Source organism: Trachinotus anak, unplaced genomic scaffold, assembly GCF_046630095.1.
Source record: "Trachinotus anak isolate AG129_WGS33_773 ecotype Australia unplaced genomic scaffold, CSIRO_AGI_Tana_v1 ptg000003l, whole genome shotgun sequence".
Classification (NCBI taxonomy): Eukaryota; Metazoa; Chordata; class Actinopteri; order Carangiformes; family Carangidae; genus Trachinotus; species Trachinotus anak.
Genome location: NW_027273854.1, coordinates 8,781,694 through 8,804,481, shown reverse-complemented (window position 1 = coordinate 8,804,481; position 22,788 = coordinate 8,781,694). Strand labels below are relative to the sequence as shown.

Genomic DNA, 22,788 nt, shown 5'->3' with positions numbered 1-22,788 from the left:
CCGCAGGCAGCAAGGTATATTAACAACTGACCATATCTGCAAGTATTTGAGATGTGACGTTGATATGAATAGTTCTGCTCTAATCAAATTCTTCCTTGATAATGGGGCCATCACATACCTTTTTATGTTGATGGGCTGCAAATGATGGAATACTAAACATCTATTTTACATGGCATGATGATTTAGGGCTTAATCTTGTGCTTCAATTCAGGACAAACTTAAATTTAGGTAAGAATTTACTAAAACAAGCTACCTGGGTTGTCATGGTCATAAGGGTTTCTGAATGTCTGCATATTAAATGTGGACTGAACAGATTTGTCAAAACATTGTGATTAATGACATTTTTACTCTAGTGTATAAAAGCTAATATTTGTAATTATGATGATAATAATTAAAATAAGTGTGCAAATATCAGTGATGCGATGCATCAGTGATCTTAGGTCTTTTTTTTTTTTTTTTTTTCTTCTGCCAGAGGTCAGTGGTCAGGGTCATCCACAGGGCAAAACCTTGATGGGAGTTTACCCACTGCAGCAGGGGTTATGTATTGTGGTGAACCAGGTCCATCCACTTGACACAGTCTATATCCAGTTAGGTTAAAGCTTAAATTTTCACAGTTCAGGACACTATATTTGATCTGTATTGAAATAAACCGAGACTGTTTGTTAATATATTTTTCACCTACGTTGTTTAAACACCCATGAAAAATCGTCACTTACATGGAGACAAAGCAGGCAATGCAAGAACTACAGGTAAGTTCACTGTCAGTGGTATACAGTAACTAGGTAGGCCTACATCCAGGCCATTTTTGGCACTTATGTATAATTTTGAAGTTGTGCTTTACCTGAGTATTTCCAAACGATTTATACTTCACAATTCATCACTTTCATTTTAAAAGGTAAATATTGCACTTTTCATGCCACTACATTTATCTGATAGCGTTATAATTACTTAATACTTAGATTTAACATGCAAAACAGGAAGAATTTATAAAATATAATGAATCACTATAGATTAAAGGCCCCACCAACACATTAAGGGTTTGCAGTTATTGTAGCTGATGTATGTACTGAGTATGATAGTTGTCACTCCAACCAACTTGAGAGAGATGCCAATCAAGCCAATCTGCTCATGCACAGCCTGAGAAAGGGTGACGGATCTGAACACTTCTTCCACTATTAGTCAATGTTTACATGTAAAGGCACAAATCTATAAAACCTGTGTTGCAAAAATGCAAGAATATTTCTATTATTAGGTCACTTTTCGCTGTTTGACCTTCCCAGTCGAAAGGTGCCCCTCCAGGCGTTCACCTGCGAGCCGGCAGATGCACCTGTAGCACGAGTCACGCCACACCTCTGCTGCTGCTTTGCGTTCGCTCGGGGGAAATCCCGCCCTCGTCGCTCAAGCTCAATTTCTATTGGACGGTGGGGAGAGTGAGCGGTGCCAGTGTGGACCACCTGGTCGTCAGTCATCGGCGGGGCTCTCAGTGGAGCTCCGTTCAACGGGCTGGGTACACAGAAATGCGGACGAAGAAGGGCAAAAAAGAGGGGAATAGTCCAGTTTTCTCTAATAACCCGGCGGGTTGGGACTTCTCTAGGTCGTAAGGCATCATTTAGCAGGGATTTAATTTCGAAAACCAAACGGAAAAGGACATTAACTGGCTTGGAAGCAGCTCTGGGACGGATATTTTCCCGACAAAACCCTTACCCACATCCGTAATCCAAGCCCCGGTCGTGTGGAATAGTCTACTAAGAGAATGATTGCTTGAATATTTTTATACTGTCTTGTAGCCTTTTTTTTTTTTTTTTTTTTTGCCAGCACCGTTTCCCATTTTTCACAGACTCGCCATGGTGGACTCGCCTACCATGAGGAAGACTTTTGTGGTCCCAGACATAAAGCCATTGGATTTGTATGACTGTACTAAAGCAAAAATATGCGCAAGTGTCGGATGGCTATTGGCAAAGTCCTACGGCAGTGCAGGTAGGTTTTAGTCTCGGCTGCAGGCCTGGTGAGTTACAACAGTATCCAGAGAGCCACAAGCCTTTTGTTGTCCTGAAATATGTTTATACTCTGTCCAGTGGTGTAGCGAAAAGCACATGCGTGTAGGGGAACTGCAGTGTGTGTATAGCTCAGCGATTTTCAGCACAAAGAGCAGCATATGAAAGGGGGGGGGGGGTATGCGCTGTGAGCATTTTTGTGACTCTGACACATGTCATTTGTTCTCACTCAATGGGTGGTCACATTTTATAGGTATGTGTGTGTGTGTGTGTGTCAGAGAAACAGGCCTCCTCCCTAGGCCTTATCACGCTAACCCATTTTGTCGTATTTCTAGCCGCCAGGCTTCAGTCAGACATTGCAGGCTACTGGGTATGTTTTTTTTTTTTTTTTTTTTTTTTTTGTTGTTGCAGTTTTTAACATGGGGAAAAGGGGCGTAGGAGATTTTCAGTGCGATTCTTTTCTGTCAGAGATGACAGCCCCAGTGTAACATCAGTTCTCTGGAATTCATAATTAGGTTCAGGGCTGCATGCATTAGCTCAGCGTGCACTGAGTGAATAAACTGCACAGGACCTTTGCAATTTATTAGGGCTTTCTCTTTCCAATATCCATAGTCAACAAACCAGAGGCGCTTGTGAGAAACCATCCAGCCTCTATGATGCAAAACACACCCACCTAAGAAAATCATTTTGTTGCATAAAGCATACGTATCACAAGACAGAGTTTTTGTGGTTCCTTGAGACAAGTCTTAGAACAGCGTCAGCTCTGACCCTGAGGTGATAACATGTCTCTTTGTTTTAGGGCCCTATCAAGATGAGGTCTCACAAAACAGTCCTGTTTCATGACGTGCTCCTTTTTAAAATTTAGTTTTAACTATTTTACTGGAAGAATACCCACATCGGTCTAATGATAGAGCACTGTTTTTCAAGTAATCCAGGGTCAGTTTACCAAAACCGCACAGGACAAAAAAACAATGAAGAAAACACGTTCACATTCCTGAGATGTGCATGTAAATGAATAATTTAGATGGAAGTTAATGGTCAGATTTTAAACACAGACTTTACTTACTTGGCTGGAAACAGTGTGAGGTGAACTCTATTTCACTTTAACAACATGACTTGCATGTTACACAATCCCAGGCAAGCCCAAGGCTCGGCTGCTGCCTGTGTGTGCTCTGTTTAGCCCCTCAACCACGCCCTCTGGTCAAAGTCACCCTCCATGCCAAGCTACAGGAATATGAAGACCAAGACTGTGTTGATATGCAGTTTTTGTCTTAATCAACTCAATGGCCTTAGTGATAGCTTCCTGCAAAGTCAAGATGACATCATCAAGTCCCTTCCCAGAAACTCAGCTGGGCAGAACAACAAATAGCACATCAGGAGCCACGCCAGGTCATCTGTTCCTCAGCTCTTCCAGGTCAATTAACCTAATGATGACAATAGCCAACATTTTTAATCTCTGAGTCCTTGCGATACAAAGTGAACTTTCACATGGACCACATATTTCTGTATCTATCTCATTGAGAGAAATTTTAACATTGCTCTAAATGATGACCTGACATTAGCTTTTAAGTGAACTGATGAGGGCCTGATAACATAAAAAAAAAACAAATTAAAAAAGACAGTCTTGTATAGGCTGCCCTAAATTGAATCCATGTGCAATCATGATAATCTGAAAGCTTCTTATAGGTTTGGACTGAAATACCAATGTTGGTACAGAATTCAGAAACACATCTCTACAAGATTGTTACCCCAATCTTGAACACAAACAAACCCATAATATAAAGGTCAGATCTCTAATTGTTGCTTAAGTATAACAGTTTGAAACATAATGCTGAAAACTTGTCAAATTCTCTAAATGCCAAAGAAAAGACCTGCCAAATTTAATCCCTGTCTCCTTTAGCCAAGGAAACACAGGACCATCCTTTTTGAATGGAAAGGAGATCATGCCATCCCCACAATTCCTTGCTCCAGCGATAGACTGCACACAAAGAAGGTGTTCCCTCTAGCCTCTGTTTGATCCACCTGGTGACAATATGTTTGGAGTTTCATAATAACATTGTTAACAACAAGAAGCAGCAAAATCTCATCATTACAAATTAGGTTACATGCTCTCATATACTGGAATTATCTTTAAGTTTATATATATATCAGATGTTAAAAAGTACTGTATAATGATCTTTTGTAATGCCTTGACATATTATTTATATGTAATGTTTTCCATACAAGGTGAAGGAGAAGTAGTAAGACAAGAGTGTAATGTATGACCTGCCCTTGTAGTTGCTGTGACAGATCATTGGAGGTCAAGTTAAACTAGTTTGTGTCTTTACATTGGAATGAGACCAGAAACTCTTGACTCACCAGTTTGTAGACATGGCAGAAACTTAAACCCTATATAAACCCAAAATAAACATGTTCATGTTCATCATGATAATGATGTGTGCTAATTTTGTTTTTCAGTTTTCCTTTTGAGTCGAGCGTAAACATTCCATGTTTTGTCCATCATTGTCTGTGGTATCCTCCTCTGACTTTTTTTTTTTTTCAAGCAGTAAAAACAAAACACCTTGTACCTGCAGGTTTCAAACCTTGTGTTTCTTTAGCATGTTAGCCTCACCTAGCTACAAAGCTGCTTAGATCATACTGAAATCCTATTTGAATGATTACTCATTCTCTCCCAATCATTGTAACTATGGTGAGTCAACAAGGGACAAGGACCTAAGGAGGATGTTGCCTTTCTATTAGTGTTTACTCAAGAGGTAGGAAGTCCTATTGGTGTACTATGTGAAACTGTCAGGTTTCAGATTTAAGTAAAACCCTTTTATACATTTACTGAGTTGCATAGTGTGTTTCAAGATAATGCGATGCGTTATTATCAGAGAAGTCATTTGCCACACGACACAGGGAGGTCAAAGATCAGAGTATGCTAGAGAACAGTATACACAGATCTGTTTCCAGTTGGTGTCTAACTTGAGGACTCTTCTGCTAGGCGAACACATCCTGCACACTTTGTCACTCTGCAAACCAGTATAACCATGTTAGAATCTGATTAGATTTAATGTGATTTAGAGTCTGTCTATAGGATGTGCTTCTGTGTACACTGACCCTTTAATGCAATTTAAGGCTACTGTGCTTATGTCATACTAGAGTGCTGCCTGTGGTGATGTGTTACAGGACACACAGGACTGTCTTGGGACGCCTTATTTCTAGTGCTTGAATGCACTGTTAGATGTTTGCTCATTGGTCAAATACATGAGCATTGTTTATGTGCATGCATGTTTGATTCTCAGTTTAAGTAACTGACCAGATTACCACAGTCATATCAGAGAAGATTAAGTTTTTTGATGACACATGATCTGATGAATGCATCACTGGATGTTATACAGCAGGCTATTAGAATATGCTTCGTAGTACAGTACAGTACAGTCTTAACATGTAGACAGGTCAAATGAGAATCCCTCTCAGTCTCGTTCAAGATGTCTAAGTGTAGTTTAATGTTTATGTTGGCATCAGCATTTCTCTCAGAACTAGTGGTCACATGTAGGGTAGGGTGTTAACATAGTCCCTCTCACCACCGCTAGATTTCGGGGCAACAACAGTGCCTGCTTTGTTCTAAAAATGAAGCGGATAATCATCTGTCTTTGATCCTTTCCATCACATGATGAGGATGTTTATACCTTAGTTTTCCAGTGAGGATTTTGAAGTTACAGCCAATAGTTGTATCAAAACGCATGTAATGCTTGGTTATTAATGTTTGAAAAATGTTCTCTGGAAGTGGCAAAGTAAAGTAAAATTAGTCACCAAAAGCAATTGGGCAGGCATGGACTTATGCCTAAGTATGACATGGGGGTGGAAGTGGTGTCCTGCTCCTATGCTTACCTTGCACACGTCTGCATATTTGAGCTCTTATGAATTATTTAATTTGTGCCAGGGTTCTTGAACGGTTCCAGTAAGTAGCCTCACAGTTTAGATAGTCTAAGCCAGCAGGTTTTTTTTAAACTGCCGTGCCATGTTATTAAAGAGAGAGCTACTTAATGTTCACTGTTACTGTGACAACCTTCTTGAAATCCAAGGATGACTGTTTCACTTAAATATAACTTGAGAAAGAGTGGTGGGGGTCTCTCAAAGGAGCTGGTTTGGTTTAAACTGTGACTGATTTCCAATCTTCGTTTGGTTATGTTTGTGTTGCTCTTTGTCTGTTGATTACTGTCAGACACGTGTGGTAATGTGTCTGCGACATGACCAGCGTGCTAGCCCAATCAGTCAATGAGATAGAAGGACACATGGCTCCGGTTATCAGCAGGATAAGCAATGCAGGTCAGTTCAGACAGGAGCTAACACAGCTGAACTGGCCATGATGGCAACCTGCATCAGTTCCACTGTACCTTCTAAGAGTTTAGCTAATTTTGCATGACTGAATATTGTGCATACCAGCCCATCACTGAAATGCTGTAGTCTTTCTCTGTTGTCCTTTTGTTATGATAAAAAAGAACAATGTGACACTGATGTAGAAAAAATATGTTTGCTTTCCTTCTATACAAACAGGTAAGAGGTCAGGGTCAGCTACAACACAGAGCTCATGCAGATGTTGTGGATTAAGTCTCTGAGTCAAAACCCCCTCAGTAGATGACAAATGCTCTTCTTGAAGACCAATCTACCTGCTCACCCACTACGAAAATGTGGTAACATGTTAATAACCATTGCACACGTTTGCCTTTTGCCTTTTTACTCATTCTAGTAGATAAGTACTGACCTCATAACCGTGAAAGTGACAGAGAGGCTGTTGCTCGAGTTTATGCAAACACAAGATTGTGTTTTCAATGTAAGTATTTCCCTGGATTGATGTCAGCATTATGGAGGCTTCATACTACTTTTTGCTTGAGCTTAGTTATACTTAAAGCTGCCAGTTGGTCATTCTTTTTATTGCCTCCTGTTCCTTTTTACTTTTGTTTTTCACATTAAGGTATCTTATGCGCATTGTCCAGTTATTTGTGCTGTTTATGGTGTGCAGGTGCATATTTTTTTAAAATTGTGTGTAGATTTGCAGTTTTAAATTTGTACCAAGTTTTCTTTGTGATATGTATGTGTATGTGACACACAAAGTCATTATTCATGGCCAGACTGTCTCATAGGGAAATCATGCATATATCGATCTCTCTCATCTCACTCAGTTGAGGCATTTGCATCCTGCTTTGCCTTCTGGTGAAGTTTTTCTTTTTCTTTTATTTTATACACGTCATCGTGGGAAGCCCTTTTTTTTTGTTTTTTACCATGTAACTGTGAGGGCCTAAGACTAAAGGTGTACAGTTTGGTTGGTGTGTCACAGTGTTTACAGCAGTAAAGGGAGCATTGTAGTTTTGGCACACAGGAGCATATTTACAAATATGGACCAAAACAAAATGGACCATGTGGTGTGACTGACAATATTGTGTGACATCTATAGTCATCATGGAGTGACAGTGAGGAACAGAGAACAGGGCATTGTCTTACCTTTGAAGCTGGGTATTTAGTTTTGTTGTCTGATGTCAGGGAATCTATTACATGACTTTATAATGATACAGCAATGTTGTGACACCTCCCTCGTAATAACCCCTTTGTTTATCTGTGAGGTAGAATCTTAGGCACTCATGTAAACACACATTGCTGTTAAGTTTGTCCTTTCTCTTTCCAGGCAAACTGCTGGTATTTCAGCTTGTCAACTTTTTTTGCGAAGGCCCTTCAAAGCTGAGAGGCTTACTCCAGTATGTTTACACAGAGACACAGAGAGTTTGCTGCTGGCTTGGTCTGAAGGCAGAGAAACCAGTTTTGCAGAGGGTGTGTCAAGTGTGTGTTTTTTAGGATACTTTTTTAAACAGTGTCAATCTTATTTACAGAAAGACCGGTCTGAACAGTTTATTTAGCAACCTTCATCCAGCCACATTGCCGTACTACACTTTCTCTGAGGCGAGACAAACTTGGAGTTTTCTCATTTGCTTTTGATAGTTTTCAGGTTGTAGATTTCAGTCAGGTTGCAGATTTGTGCTTCTGAGATATGTCTGTGAAGATCTGAAAGAGCAATTTTCACAGAAGCTTAGTGCAAAAGTGAAGCAAGAGGTTTAAAAAAGAGGGAAGAAACAAGTGGCCAAGCATCTTGTAATCTGCAGATGCCAGCCTCTGAGCTCATCATGCCCCACTGGCCTTGATGCTTGCTCTGCTCTATTCACTCATATGATTATAGCCCTAGAGTATATACCAGCTGTCTTAATCTGCCACTGAACCTGGCAGAAAGCAGGTTTGCTAATGCTGCTAATGGGAGAACTTCCTTCAGGGCATTCAGAACCAGATCTTACTTGTACATGTCCTTCAGCACATTGTTTCAATTCTGCACCCATTGTTCTCATAGCACCACAGCTTGAGCAATGTTTTCAAATGCTGTCTGTATGTTTTTCTCTTGGTAGAGAATGTCCCTGCAGAGCTGCGCGACCCCTTCTACTGTGACCAGTATGAGCAGGAGCACCTTAAACCGCCAGTCACACGCCTTTTGCAGTCATCAGAACTCTACTGCCGGACCTACAGCCTGTTACTGGGGGGCACCGGAGCTGAGGCACAGCCCAAAGACAACGTTGCCCTGCTGGAGCTCCTCAGTCAGAAAGGCATAGTCTCCAAAGATGAAGACAAACTAGTGACTGATGCAGATCTCCGGCATAAACCCATCAAAATGGTAAAGTTATCTTGAACAGTTAACACACAGTTGATGATGCTACTCCAGTCTGGCAGGCAATTGTGTGGGTAGTGGCCTGCCTGGGTGGATTCAAGGAGATGACAGAAGTGTTGCTTGGGTAGAAGCTGCTTTATGTGAGTGTCACCTCCTGTGGAACCAAATGCTCTGCTATCCAGGAGTCTGCAGAAAAGCAGAAGTGGTTGAGTGGGCTTGGTTGTTGATATAGAGGCTTGTTTACGCTTTGATTCTAAGGATTAAAGGACATCAAAAGACCCCCACTCATTCTACCCCGCCCCTATCCCCCTATGCAGCCCCTGCTGATCCAAGAGGATGAGTGGATCCAGCTGCTCGGACTAGGGCAGTCCCGGTGACACAAGGGATGACTACTTTAATTCCAGGGTGTGAGAGGGAGGGAGAGTCTAGATACAATAGATGGTCCAGAGCAGAACAATGGCTGAACAGTTCTGGTGAAACTTTAGATACTGCGATGAGAGAATACTCAGTGGTGGCTTAGCGAGTTAAATCAAGAGAAACTGGTTTTTCCTCTTAGTCCTTGACAATGGATCTCTCTCCCTCTCTCCCTCTCTCCTTCTCGTACTCACATAATATAGTGATAAGTTCTTCAGCCTGAAAACCTATAGATAACTGAATTAGTTTTCTAAGGAATAATAATGGTCTAAATGAGGAGGGATGCTTTAATGTCTGATGGAGCATTTACTGCTTTTCCACTTCAGCTGATACAACAATTACTCACTGTAACTAAATTTTTAAGTGTTCCAGCAAACCCTCCATTTATAAAGATTATCTTTCCCAAAAAATGGCATGCAACTCCATTTCCCAGCCATCTTGCTTCATGTATATACAGGCTGTTTTCTTACAGCTACATAAGGAGTCTCTAGGGATCTGTATGGGTAGTGTTTTTAGTTGAAAGTTGTTTGCTCCACTGCTGTTGTCTAATGCCCACTGCAGCAGGTGTGGAACCGCTGGGGCTGGCTGTTTTGGATAGGTTTTGTGACCATTAGGCTATACCTAACATGACAAGATTAATGTAAATGTAGCATGTCACATGCAGCCTCCATTTATACTGAATGTGAGGTCATATAGTTCTTTGTGTGGGACTGTTTTTCCTAAAGCCCACACCTGCTTGCTCTTGGTGGATTTCTGATAGTTAACCACCTGCACTGACAGATGTCCCATTTCACACCAAAGCACCAACAAGGCCTTTAATGACAAAAATATTTTAAAATAACACAAGCATGAAGCATTAAAAATTGTAGTCATAGTAAAAATGACTACAATTTTATCATGATCATCATCACTGCAGCATCAACAATAATTACCTAATGACACAGTACGTCTATCTGTAATTTGTGTGTGCATGAACCAGTCTGCTTGCATACATGTCAGCTCTGGGTGTTGCTTCCAGGGCAGACATCTCAGCTTCAAATCCTAATCGTGAAACTCCAACTCCAACAGCCAAAATAAGGCTGTTACTGTTGATTTTGCATGTGCAGTTAGCGGCACTGGAATATGAGCCTTCCAGCTGCTGCTTGGCCCTAGGCTGCTCTCAGAGCTTGTCTGCCACTGACTGGCACTGTACCTACAGTGTGGCAAGCAAGGAAAGTGGGTCATGCTGCAGCAGCATTAGAAGGATGGAGCATCAATGTGGGTCTTGGCCGGTAAACGGCTTTGGAGCTGCAGCAATCTGCTGCAGCACTGCTGTTTATTACAGCTTCACATATCTGTGTCAAACAAGAGGATCACATGTAGTCCATTTACATTAAAGTATGTTGAGTCATGCTTGTTGCGGACAGGTGAACACTGCTGCCAGCTAACCTGCCCAGCCATGCACTGTTGATAACCTTTCTATCTGTTATGATACATCACACATCTTACACCATTGCAGTTCATTAGTAACAACTGTGAAATTTAGCTCATGTATAAATCCAGTGATCTAACCCAAAAAGATGCTCATGCTGGCTTAGGTTGCTGCATCGATGTCAGTATGGAGCGCCAGTGACCTGCTCTCCATAAAACTACACAGTTAGTGCTATGATCAAAGTAGGGCACAATCAGATAACATCATAACCTACCTAAATATTACAATAATAATTCTCACAATATCAGACTAAGCTGCTGCTACAGGATGAAGAAGCATTTCTCGTTTGCCCCTGCCTCTGGACCTTGAAATTCCTTAGTTAATAGTTAGATTCAAAAATCTTCAGGAAGAAAATGAATGGTGAGAGCTGTGTGAGCTGTGTGATCTAGGACAAGTGGAAAGTGAGTCCCATTTTCCTCTTAATTATATGTAATAAGAGAGGGTCAAGTCTAAAATGAAATATTTTCACCAAAGAGGCTCAGAAATGAACACAAGATGTGTTTATTTACCTAGACTTAATGTTGTTTTTTTATGTCATGTTCTAAATAAATACATGATGGTCCATGTGCAATATTTTGTTAGGAGAATTTTGTGTTATTGCCTGCAATTCTGGATTTAGTGTATATTAATTTGTGGTGTCTTGTAAATGTATGCATGCAGGCCTTATTTGTTTACATGGTACTGACAATAATATTACGCACTATGCGTTGCTGTATCATTTATTCATCATATTATTATGCTGCTCCTGCAACCCAAGCTAGCACCAGCATCTTTACAGGCTAGGGTTATCCTGACAGGAAAACTTTCTAGATGGTACATCCCCGGGCTTCTTTAGAGTGTGCATCAGCAATCGAGCCTCTAGCTGCCTCCACCCCTTACTTGCTGTATATGTGTATCATACTGGTAACTGTCCTTCTGGTTGTAGCCCAGCCCCCATCACTCCTGAGATTGAGGATAAAGATCTGTGAAGATTAGAGATAATCTGCCATGCAGACTGAACGTCATCATCCACGACTGGATGACACGCCAGAGATGACCACTGACTCACCATGCAACTAATATTTCTCACAACATCAAACTTGGAACTAATTTATTACATCGACTGTTGGTTGAGATAGTAGTACATCATCATATGTTATCCATGTCAAGCACAGTGAAATTGATTGCACTGGAGACGGGGTTAAGCATTTGTTCCCACAGTGACAAAGTAAGTCATGTAGCCATAATGCAGCTAACCCTCTTCTGGTCCCCTGTTGGTTTTGGATAGGCACTGACACTTTGTCTTAAATCATACTGCTGTGTTGGCAGGTTTCTGCTCAAGTGAGCATCAGTCAGGAGCTTAGTTGAAAATAGAAGTGGCAGACTATCAGAAACACTAAGCATCATCTTACACTATTTGTTCTGCTTTGGGCCTTTGCTGATGGGAAACTAATGTGGAGCAGTAATGAAACGTATTCAGCGTATGTTAGGCAAGTGTGGTGTAAAGCTATTCTATACTGGCTTTCCTTGCTTAAGTATACAGTTAATGTTCATATAAGTATTCATATAACTATATAACCTATATATATATATATATATATATATATATATATATATATATATATATATATATATTATCCTGTCCAAAATCCCCTACTGGGCCCCAGACCTGCCTGATCCCCCTCTTTGTCTATCCCTCAGTAGGCACCATGCAGGGTAGGGGGTGGGGTTAAGTCATATTTCAGACATAATCAGATTTTGCCCTCACCCTGATTTCACTTACTGATCCACAAGGCACCTTTGTGGTCTTTGCTCGGCATTATTATGTAAGCAGATCTGCCAATAGGGCCATAAAGATTTTATGTCGATAGGGTTAATTGATGAGGTATTAATTTTTCCTCTCTGTGTCACATCGGTTTGAGGAGTACTAACTGTTTGTTGGCTGGATGTTTCCGAGCAGAGAGCCGGCGCTAAGCCAGGAGCACAGAGCAGTGCTGTGGTCAGGCTTGTGTTGAGATGCATTGTGGGTCAGCTGGTTGGTTGTTATGGTGATCTGGCAGGCTCTGTGCTGTGTGTTCATGAGTTGCTCCTCTTTCCCCTCTCATTAGGCAGACTTGTGATTTAGCTTAGCGAGCTCCCCTGGGTCTGCAAGGGAAAAACCACTAGCAGCCCCCCCCCCCCCCTTCATTCTGCACTTTTGTCATGAATTACCCTCCACTCTCTCCTCTGAATAATTACTGTACACTATGACAACAGGGTCGGCCAATTTCACCAAGTCTGTCATTGTCCTGGTTCATTTCTTCTTTTTCTCTCAGTCACCCTGTCACCTTTCACACTGCGACAATGGCTCCAACCTATGATTACATTTTGTGGCTAAATGCAAAAATATGTCCCTACCTTAAATCACTTTGTTTTTATCCAGAGAGCTTCAAACGCAGTGACTGGCAGATTTCAATATGTTGTAGGCCTTAGAGATATGTTAGTAACTTTATTTAATCTGGAAGTTTCATAGTGGTCAATATAATTTTCTTTTTTTTTTGGTTTGTTAACATCAGACAAGACTTTTCACACATAGGAAATAAAAACTTAAATTTGATCAGATTCCTTATTTTGGACCACAGAATTTTGAAAGATGATAATACAATATTATTTATATATTCCAAGAATGAAAGTTGATATATGATACAATTTAATTTTGTTGATATATGATCCAGTGTAATTTAAATCTACTATTTAAATCTACCATGTTTGAGTTATCACTGCTCATTACTTATTACTGCAAGTAATAGTACTCTGAATCAGTCAAATTGTGGATAGCTCTGTGAAGCCCAAGTTGCTACATCACTTAATTTGTCCCTGTCTGTTCTAAAGACATTTCAGACCACTTAACATACAACATATAAGCAGCAGCTCTAGTCTTGGCAATAGTGTTGGGAAGACAGGCCAACCACGGCCACACAGCTCCTGGTGACTGACTGCGGCACATCCAGAGAGCTTGGCCCAATGCTATCTGACAAGCCTTTGCTGGCATAGCCTGCCCTGCCCCCCCCCAGCACCGGGTCTGTCCAGGTCAGCACTTTACATCAGGGTTGAGTAGGCAGACATGCAGACAGGGCTCATGCACGCAGCTGGACTGCCACCAGCCAGCATCAGGGACAACATAAGAGGTTAGAGTAAGAATGTCTGGCCCCTAAAGTGGAATTTGTAAGTAGTAAAAGGGTACAGGCACTGATTTGCACAGATTAGGCTCAAAACTGAAGATTGGAGATTGTAGAAGTGGACCCATTACAGGAATGTGTTGTTTGCGATTTGCCTGGCGCCTCTGTTGACCAGAATTAATTATTATAACAAGTAGCTCGTTTCAGTTTGCAGAAGTGAGGAGAGAGGGGTCCAGGTGCTGCTGTTGGATGGCAACTAAACTTGGTACTGATATAGGAGACAAGGCTTGAAGGATCATTCATTAAATACACTGATAATGATAAAGAGGGCAAAGGACAGGGGTGCTATCATGACGAAACTCAAGAATACATTTGTTACTTGTCCATATGAATCAAATGCACATGCAAATGGTTTGAATATCTGAATCGTTTAAGTACTGTAGGTTTCATGGCACGAATGGAGCACAACTTCTAATGAGCTAACAGGTTTATAGAGTTAAGCCATTCTCTCTGACTGAGCTGATAATGTTGTTGGTGTGTTTTAATGGGCTCTGGCCATTACAGAGAACACAGTAATGGTCTCTCAAGTATGAGGAAATGTCTGTTGGATACAAATGCTTGGGAATGGAAAATATATGTAAGCAAGACTGCTTTTGTTTGATTGTTGTACATATGTGGGGAAAAACTAAATGTGTAGTAACTAGGTTTCATAGCCAGTTTGTTGTCTAACAAAAACACATTCATACACCAAAAATGCAGAAAAGATATGGAACACCTGTTTTTTACAGAGAATGCTGTTCTTTGTTGTGCTTCCTGGTGATCTAGTTACACACCTCATTTTGTCCTGCGGTCCCTTCCCCTACACATGAGTCATACAGCAATATTTCACTGCGCAAAAGAGAAGGGAAGTGTGCTGGAGAGAAGGCAAATAAAGGGAAAGCAGCTGAGGAATGACAGTCCGAGAACACACATGTTATCATATTACAGGTCCACTGCCTCTTTAATGATTTAACTATTGTACAAACATGGGTCCAGAGTTCACCCACATCTACTGATGTTTGTGTATGCTTGCTGAGAACTCTTGTTAGTGTTTCTGCTGACTCACAGCTGGCTTGTGGTGACCTCTAGAGGATACTGTAGTAAATATTGGGAGAGCTGCAGCAGTAAGAGGTGATTTCTGTTTTGCAGTAAGCGGTGCCCTGCCAGAGCAGAAGAAACGTCAGTGTCCAGCATTATTGTGTTAGCTGTAATTGATTTATCCTGTTGGGCTCTCTAGCCTCCACTGTGACTGGTCCTACCCCTGACAGTTCGTCGTCTTTCTCCCTTGTGATTGGTGCAGAGTGCTCACCTGGCAGTGATAGATGCCCTGATGGCCGTGGGAGCCATGGAGACGGTGACTGCGGTGAAGACATGTGGTTCTTCTGCTGAGCTGCCGGGTGGAGCTTCCAGCTGGGAGGATGCTGTGCTTCACTGGGTTAACGGGGTAAGGAGCAAACCAGAGGGAAACAGTGCTTGTTTCAAGCATACATGTTTCTTGTACCCTCCCATTGAAGACTTCATTGCCTTGTTGTATATCACCCAGTGTCTGTTTAGCTTCAGCGTTTAGGATGCTGTAATTCTTTAATCAAATATATTTTATTAATGTGATAACACATTGTACAGATCCTTCATCCTTAATCAGTGTGAACTATTTTATATTTTTGTCATGTTCTCAGTTAAACCAGAAGCTGAGAGAACTTACTGAAGGATCCAAGAGTGACTCGTCTATTACAGAACCCCAACCTGTTCAACCCTCTGTGAGTGCTGCATTACACATCCAGTGTATTTCTACCTCTTGCCACACATTATTTTATCCAAACACACATAATCTGTCTAGGATTAAGTACTTAGTTCCATAAAAAAGTACCTGTCTATTAAGCTCGTATTGTTGATTTTGCTGCAATTGCAGGCCCTTACCCAATGTTACTCTGCAAGCATAACGAGTCCTGGTTGACACAATAAATTAAGGGCAGCGTCATTGCTTTGTCAACAAGGTTGTCTTGTCATGTCAAGAAAGTACCGTCATCACAACCCTCTCTCTTCTTTGTTTAGTTCTTCCACTGTAGGCTTAATACCTGTCCTTGTGCTCCTGTTCTCCACTTCCCCGTCTTTCTCTATTTCCTATCCCCCCTCCTCTCTGACAGTGTCCTACTCGCTGGTACTGGAAACTTGTTCCTGTAAGTTCCCTCCTTTCCTCTGCTCCTTCCCCCTGTCCCTCCATCTCTCCAGTGTCTTCATCAAATTTATCAGCAAATATCTGATGGTCTGAAGGTGTGTTTTTTTTTTTCTCCATATGCTGGTGTGAAAATTCTAGTGTGCATCACATACTAGTCTGCATTGAATTGCACGTCACAACATAAACGTCATAGGACGGGGCATGGCAGGGGCGTGAAAAGCGTTGTTTGTTGACACACGAGTGGTGCATGAATCACAATTGGTACTCAAGCAGGCCTTGAAAGTGTATAATGTACAACCGGTTCCTCTGGTTGTCTGTGTGACAGAGGTGTGCTTTTGTGTGTGAAAGGCTACAGGGGTTAACAGAGACAGGCTTCTAGCCAGCTGGTCCCTGTTGACAGTGTCCTGTTTTTCTACTACCGTAGACAATACTGTAGACATACCTGAAACATTCTTTCCTCGCTATCTCTCTTCTCTCTGCCTCCTGAGACCCTCACTCGTCCTACTTTTTCCTGACAAAACGTTCCCTCTTTCTGCTCTGATTAAGTCCCTCCCTTTGCATCTGTCATTTGTTCACCTAAACCATCTCTTGTTCATGTTAGCATGACCTCTTTCTCACTCATGCTTTTTTTAAAAACGTCTTCTTTTATGTATCACTTGCAGACTTTAAACTTTAAACTATCAACCCATGTTTGGAAAGCTCTGACTCTGATGGTGGTTTTTAACACTAACTAATCTCTCAAATATTTTACATATAAACATCTTTCAAGGTCACCCTGCAGTATTTCATTGACTTGTTCATTTGTTGTTGGTATTTTTTTTTTTTTTTTTTCGTTTTTTTTTTTAGCTTCGCTACAGGAAGGATAAAATTCAGTCCAAACAAAAGCCCATCTTTCCAGTGGTGAATGAAGTCAAAGACTTGTCCAGTGGCTGTGCTGTTGCTGCTGTCATACATTACTATTGCCCTGGCCTGCTAAGACTTGAAGGTACTTACAAACACTCTAACCACTAACTTTAAGAGTGAAAGTCACAGGCTTTTTAGCACTTAAAATCTTAACTGAATACATTAGTGAGCTGTGGACTCCTATTTTGAATCTCTCAAAGGGATCAGTAAAGTATTTATCCATGTTAATTTATTTTTATCAGTTTAACACTCTTCTCTCTCTCTCTGTAAGATATGTGTATGCAGGACTCCATGTCTGTAGCAGACAGCCTGTACAACCTGCAGTTCATCCGTGAATTCTGTGACAGCTGTCTGAAATGCTGCTGTCACTTGGCACTGGAGGACATGCTTTACACACCACAGGAGCTTCAGGTACTCACATTCACACTCCTGATCATCAATCGACGGAATGACGCATTAACAAAAAATACTGAGTACTGTATTGTCTTCTTTATGCCTAATTTATTCTGTATGATTTGTTTAGCTCAACTTGCTGAGTTTTCTAGCAGAGCTGCTGAGCTGGTTTGAAGTACGAAGGCCAGAATTTGTTCAGCCAATTGACACGTTGGGTAAATGTCACAAATTTTGTGTTGTTTTTTAACTACTGTGAAATCCTACAAGTAAGATCTGTATCTGTTATCTGAATATGTCTTATTGAGTGTTTTCCTTTTCATTAGATGGATCCACACCAGTAACACCAAGTAGCTTGAGTTGTAACAGGTACAGAAGCTCTCTGAATAGTATTTTGCTTTTGTAGTAGTCTGGCATATTCTTTGGATGCATTTGTTTGAACTGAAAGGTTGTTTCTCTGCTTTACAGTACCTCCCCTTCTATCTTCAAGAAGCCTTTCCTCCCCATCTCCTCCCCTGCGTCAGGTAAGATTAAGACTGTCCTCTCATCATTACTTCAAGCTACAGTATTGTGTACATGTTTCTATAATTTTCCAGTCTGACTCACCTATTTCTCTCAATGCTTGTTTGTGTTTTAGTTGTTTCGTGTTGTATGATACTCCTGTTTTTTTACTGTTACCAATATTTGAAACTTTTTGTAGATATGTTTTTCTTTTTATTGGTGTATTGTTTGCTTGATATGTGCATCCTGTATGTTGTGCATCCCTGTGTGGTGTGCATGCCTTTACGTGTCTGTGTGTGTCCCATTGTATTCAGGATCTTTGACTCAGTCTACCTCAATGTCTCATATAGAAGGAGTTGGAAAGACATGGAGCAAGAAACCCCTCAGGTACAACCCATATATTTAGTAACATTTAAACACTGTCTTTTGTACTTGTTTTTATTGTACTTATACTTGATTTTTTTTCCTTCTTAGCCGCCCCTTGTCAGCAGTATCCTTCAGCATTCCTTTTGGCCTGGACAGTGATGTGGATATAGTAATGGGCAACCCTGTGATAACCCGCTCTGTGAGCTCAGACCAACTCAACCCAGCAGGCCAAAACATAACTCGGGTGCCCTACACCCCTCCTGAAGACCTCAGCCATTTGCTTAGCAAGCCCTCTGGCCCTAACGGCCCACAGAGAGCTTCCTGGGCCACTCAGACGCCCAGTATTCCAAGGCTGGCAGAGGAGAATGGCCTTGCAGGGACTGAAACAGGAGAACTGCCTACCATTGAGGAGGCTCTTCAAATTATCCACAACGAGAGCAAGATGGAGCCTCGTTTACATCCTGATGGGGCTCCTGATGGCTTCTACCTCCACTCTCCTGATGACCCTGCTAGTTCTAGACATAAAAACAATTTAGCAGCCATCAGCTGTTCTGCTCCTACACGCTCAGGAATGATGTACCGGCCCACAGGAGAGTCCAGAGAGGCCACCCGCACCAGGAACACTTCTGAATGTTCACGAGATGATGACTCAGTCTTGAGAGATGGCAGTGTGGACTCTGATGCATCAGAAGACATGCCTAAGGCCCAGTCCACTCCAACCACACCGGCTGCTGGTGCACACACTGTCAGGGGCCATGGCAGAGGGGAGTCTGACAGCGGTGTGAAGATGACCAGCTTTGCAGAACGCAAAAAGAAGCAGATTATGGATTCTCCCAAAGCAAGCGACTCCTCTTCTCCTCAGATGACCACATGGGCACAGAAGTCTGAAGAAAGCCCCAGCAAGAGCCCACAACTCAATAATGAGATGTCTGAGCTGGGAGCTCGGCTTGAAGAAAAACGCAAAGCCATCGAAGCCCAGAAGAAACGCATTGAGGCTATTTTTGCAAAGCACCGGCAAAGACTGGGAAAGAGTGCCTTTCTGCAGTTAAAGAAGGAGCAGCGTGAGGACGAAGGCGAGGGGGAAGGAGCGGATGGGCAGGTCAGCACCTCATCCACAGAAGAAGACCTCTCTCGCTTGACATTGGAAGAAAGGCTAGCACGCATGGAGGAGGAAGAGCAGCAGGAACAAGATGAACAGCACCCCTCAGTGGAGGATGAGGGTAATGTCAGAGGGGGACCTAAGCAGCCCAGTCACTCCAAAGAAAAGGCAGGAACACCAGGAGAGAAGGGCTCTGGGACACCAGGTGAGAAAATGGTAGCTCCACTGGGGGACTATAACAATGCTGTATCAAAGCTTACTGCAGCTCTTAGCTCCCTGCAAAGTGACATGCAGCGGCTGACTGAGCAGCAGAACCAGCTAGTCAAGAGGAAAGCTGCACCTCCCAACAACAAATCTTGGGTTATTCCAGCCAGCCCTAAAACCCCCACCTCAGTCCCTCTCCCTGCACGCATGTCTCGAGAATCCACTCGAGATTTAAATTCAGCCTCCTCCTCTCCGTCTCCATCACGCAAAATCTCAAACCACACCACTCCTCCGAAATCTCCTCAAGTCCATCGTAGAGCCCAATCTGTGCCCCCCAAAAGCCCCAAACACCACCAACACAGTCGTCCCTTAGACATTAAGGTCCCAACGCTATCAAGGGTTCTCAACCCACCTCAAAATGTGGACCGCATCCCCCACCTTCGTCGTGTAAATCCCATGCAGTCCCAAGTGCAGACTTCCTCCTCATTCTCCATTGGTGACTCTGGCAGCCTAGATGAGCTGTGCTCATCTGGACCAACTCCAGTTCCCACACCAACACTGACCCCTATACCAACACCTACCCCAACTCCCCGTCCTACCGCAGATGACACCCTGTCAGAGGTAGGCTCCAATGACGATCATAGTATATTTAGCATGGACCTGGAGGCAGGGTCCTTGCATGTTCATGGGGCTAAGAAGGAAGGGCTTTCAGGTGGGGGCTGCAGCTCTGGTGCCCCATCAGAGTGCTCTTTTGAGAGTGATGCCCCTTCAGGGATGCTGAATGGCAAACGCAGCAGCCTGATTGAGATCTCGCTGTCTTCTCTGCGAGATGGAGAGGAGGATGACCAAGTACTGGACACCTTCTCTGACTCGATGAGTGACCGGACGGAGCCAGAGACGAAACCAGGGGTTGGATTCTTTTTCAAGGTAAGTGACAAATTATTTTTACTGTATATGACTTTCTTGCTGTTTTTCTAAGGTCAGCGCATTCATGCCTTTTTATTTCGGTCTTTATAATTAGGATGACAAGGAGAGACCAGAGGATGAGATGGCCCAACGAAGAGCAGCTTTGCTAGAGAAACAGCAGAAGAGGGCAGAAGAGATAAAAAGACGCAAACTTGAGCAGGAAAAAGAAAAAGAATCAAAGTGAGATCCTTTTTTATTCAAACACCTGCATTCATAACCAGATGGTAACTGTAGCATTTCATGTCTTATAATCAATTAAATTAAACATTATTACTGGTCAGGTTTGTAAAGTTTGAACCTTACTTTATTTGCAGCACATAAGTGATGATTAGGATTAATTGATTTACTGTCCCATGTTTAGTAAATTACACAAATTGTTGCTGTTACCTGGTGATACATCAGTCTCATTATGTTCTTACCATTGGTTTTCATATGTCAGTGTCACACATTGAAAGTTCTATCATTATTCATACATTATCTTTATTATGTTATTATTATCTTTTCAGCAAACCTCAGTGGATGATCATTGAGGGCTGGGGGAATAAGAGTGAGGACAGACCCCAGACCCCAGGCACCCCTCCAGCATCACGCACCCCACCAGTAGAGGGGACTCCCCAGCGCAGAGGAGACTTCACAAGGCAGGAGTATGAACGGAGACAGCAGCTGAAGATCATGGAAGACTTGGACAAGGTTCTTAGGCAGAAACCCACCACAGTTCGCGGTGTCAAGAAGCAGAGACCTAAGACTGTGTTCAGAGATGACTCCGTCCTCTCTCATAGCCCTGTCAAGGGTTTCATGGGTAAATAGTTGTAATATTAACACACTCAGGTCTAAGTCTTTATTTGCCCTCCTCCTATACTCACATGTGTTTGCTTTCTTAATATATCTTTTTCCATTCCTCTTCTTGTCCATCCAGGCTCCAGGCTGAACAAAGTGTACTCCCACTCAACCATGAACCTGTCCTCCATGGCTAATGACTCTGGAGGCTTGTCTGTTAGGAAGTCTCCTAGGTAACCTGCACATTGACAGTAGCTTGTTTTTTTTCTTGTTCGGAGGCACATACAGTAATTCAGCCAAAAACAGTGTCAGGAATATTTAAAGTCCCAAAGCATGTACTATGATAAACAGAGCTCGTAAATACATCATTATGATATTGCTATCATTACATGAGACTGAACTATTATTCATTGGAGTAAAATGAACAAAAAATAACTGTTTGTTTATGGTATTGATTGTGTTTATTGTGTCCACTATATCATTGATCATTTTTCAAAATATGTATGTAAAATACATGAATATTTTTTGCCAGCACATTTGCCTTGCCTAAAATATTGTTAGAATATTGATTTCAAAGTATTCATTATGTGTGAGTGTATTTCTATATGATTGCATAGCAACTACAGGTCATGTGGTACAGTATCTCTTATCAGTGCCATAGGGGACAAAGGAGCATGTAAACACAGCCTCAAGGTCTGTTAATGACTTTCATCTCCAAAATCTTCTTTGACTCTCCCTAGCCGTTCGCACTCTCCTTCCCGACTAATGTCACCAGGACGAACGAGTTCTCATAACGGAGAGAAGGACTGGGACAATGGCTCCACTATTTCCTCCCCTGCCTCAATCCCAGAATACACAGGTATGTGATTTGTTCCAAAGTATGAGACTCTTGTTTGAAACTGTAAAAAAATTAACACAATAATGGTTGTTTAGTTGATTTTTTGACATTTGAAACTGCTGTATCTTGTAGGACCAAAGCTGTACAAGGAGCCTAGCTTTAAGTCCAACAAGTTCATCATCCATAATGCTATTACTCGCTGCTGCCTGGCTGGCAAGGTCAATGAACCACAGAAAAACAAGATCGTAGAGGTAAGCCACCCTGTTGTGTCAGAGTCCAACAAGGCGGTCCATCCAACTAACTAGGCTATAAGCGACTGTGATTTCTGTTTTCAGCTGCACTTAAGTTTCGTTTTTGTCTTTCCCTCCCTCTTCAGGATATGGAGAAGAGCACGGCCAATCATTTCCTCATCCTCTTCAGAGATTCCAGCTGCCAGTTCCGTGCAGTTTATACCATGAACCCTGAAACAGAGGAGATGGTACGGCTCACTGGCATTGGCCCCCGCATCATCACAAATGAGATGGTAGAGTCCATTTACAAGTACAGCTCTGACCGCAAGCAGTTCACGGTCATCCCGTCCAAAACCATGTCCATGAGTGTCGACGCCTTCACCATCCCTGGTCACTTTTGGCAAAAGCGCCCAGGAACTCCCAAAAAGCTTGGCACCCCCAAATAAAAGACACACAAAAGATGGGTTAAGATGCGACCATTCAGGGAACCCACTCCCAGCTTGACTCCTGTTGTCCTGTATTTTGGCCAGTGAGGCACTTGAGATTGTTCATTATTCAGATAGACTAGCAGTGGACAACCTGGACCCCAGAACAA

General features: G+C 42.2%; 1 protein-coding gene across 2 annotated transcripts; it reads left to right on the top strand.

Annotated features, from left to right (window-relative positions):
- Window positions 1-1,482: 1,482 nt before the first annotated feature.
- Window positions 1,483-22,788, top strand: camsap3 (calmodulin regulated spectrin-associated protein family, member 3). 2 transcript variants are annotated; one of them, XM_071472140.1, is made up of 17 exons: window positions 1,483-1,977; window positions 8,426-8,688; window positions 15,044-15,187; window positions 15,420-15,500; window positions 16,766-16,904; window positions 17,094-17,233; window positions 17,346-17,430; window positions 17,539-17,581; window positions 17,681-17,736; window positions 18,064-18,100; window positions 18,188-20,309; window positions 20,404-20,528; window positions 20,855-21,147; window positions 21,265-21,358; window positions 21,866-21,984; window positions 22,096-22,214; window positions 22,340-22,788. In XM_071472140.1, exons 1-17 carry the CDS (start codon window positions 1,845-1,847, stop codon window positions 22,637-22,639), a joined length of 4,293 nt encoding a protein of 1,430 aa, XP_071328241.1. In that variant the 5' UTR covers window positions 1,483-1,844; the 3' UTR covers window positions 22,640-22,788. The 2 variants fall into 2 exon arrangements, with proteins under 2 accessions (XP_071328241.1, XP_071328232.1); XM_071472131.1 differs by having other exon boundaries at window positions 18,028-18,100.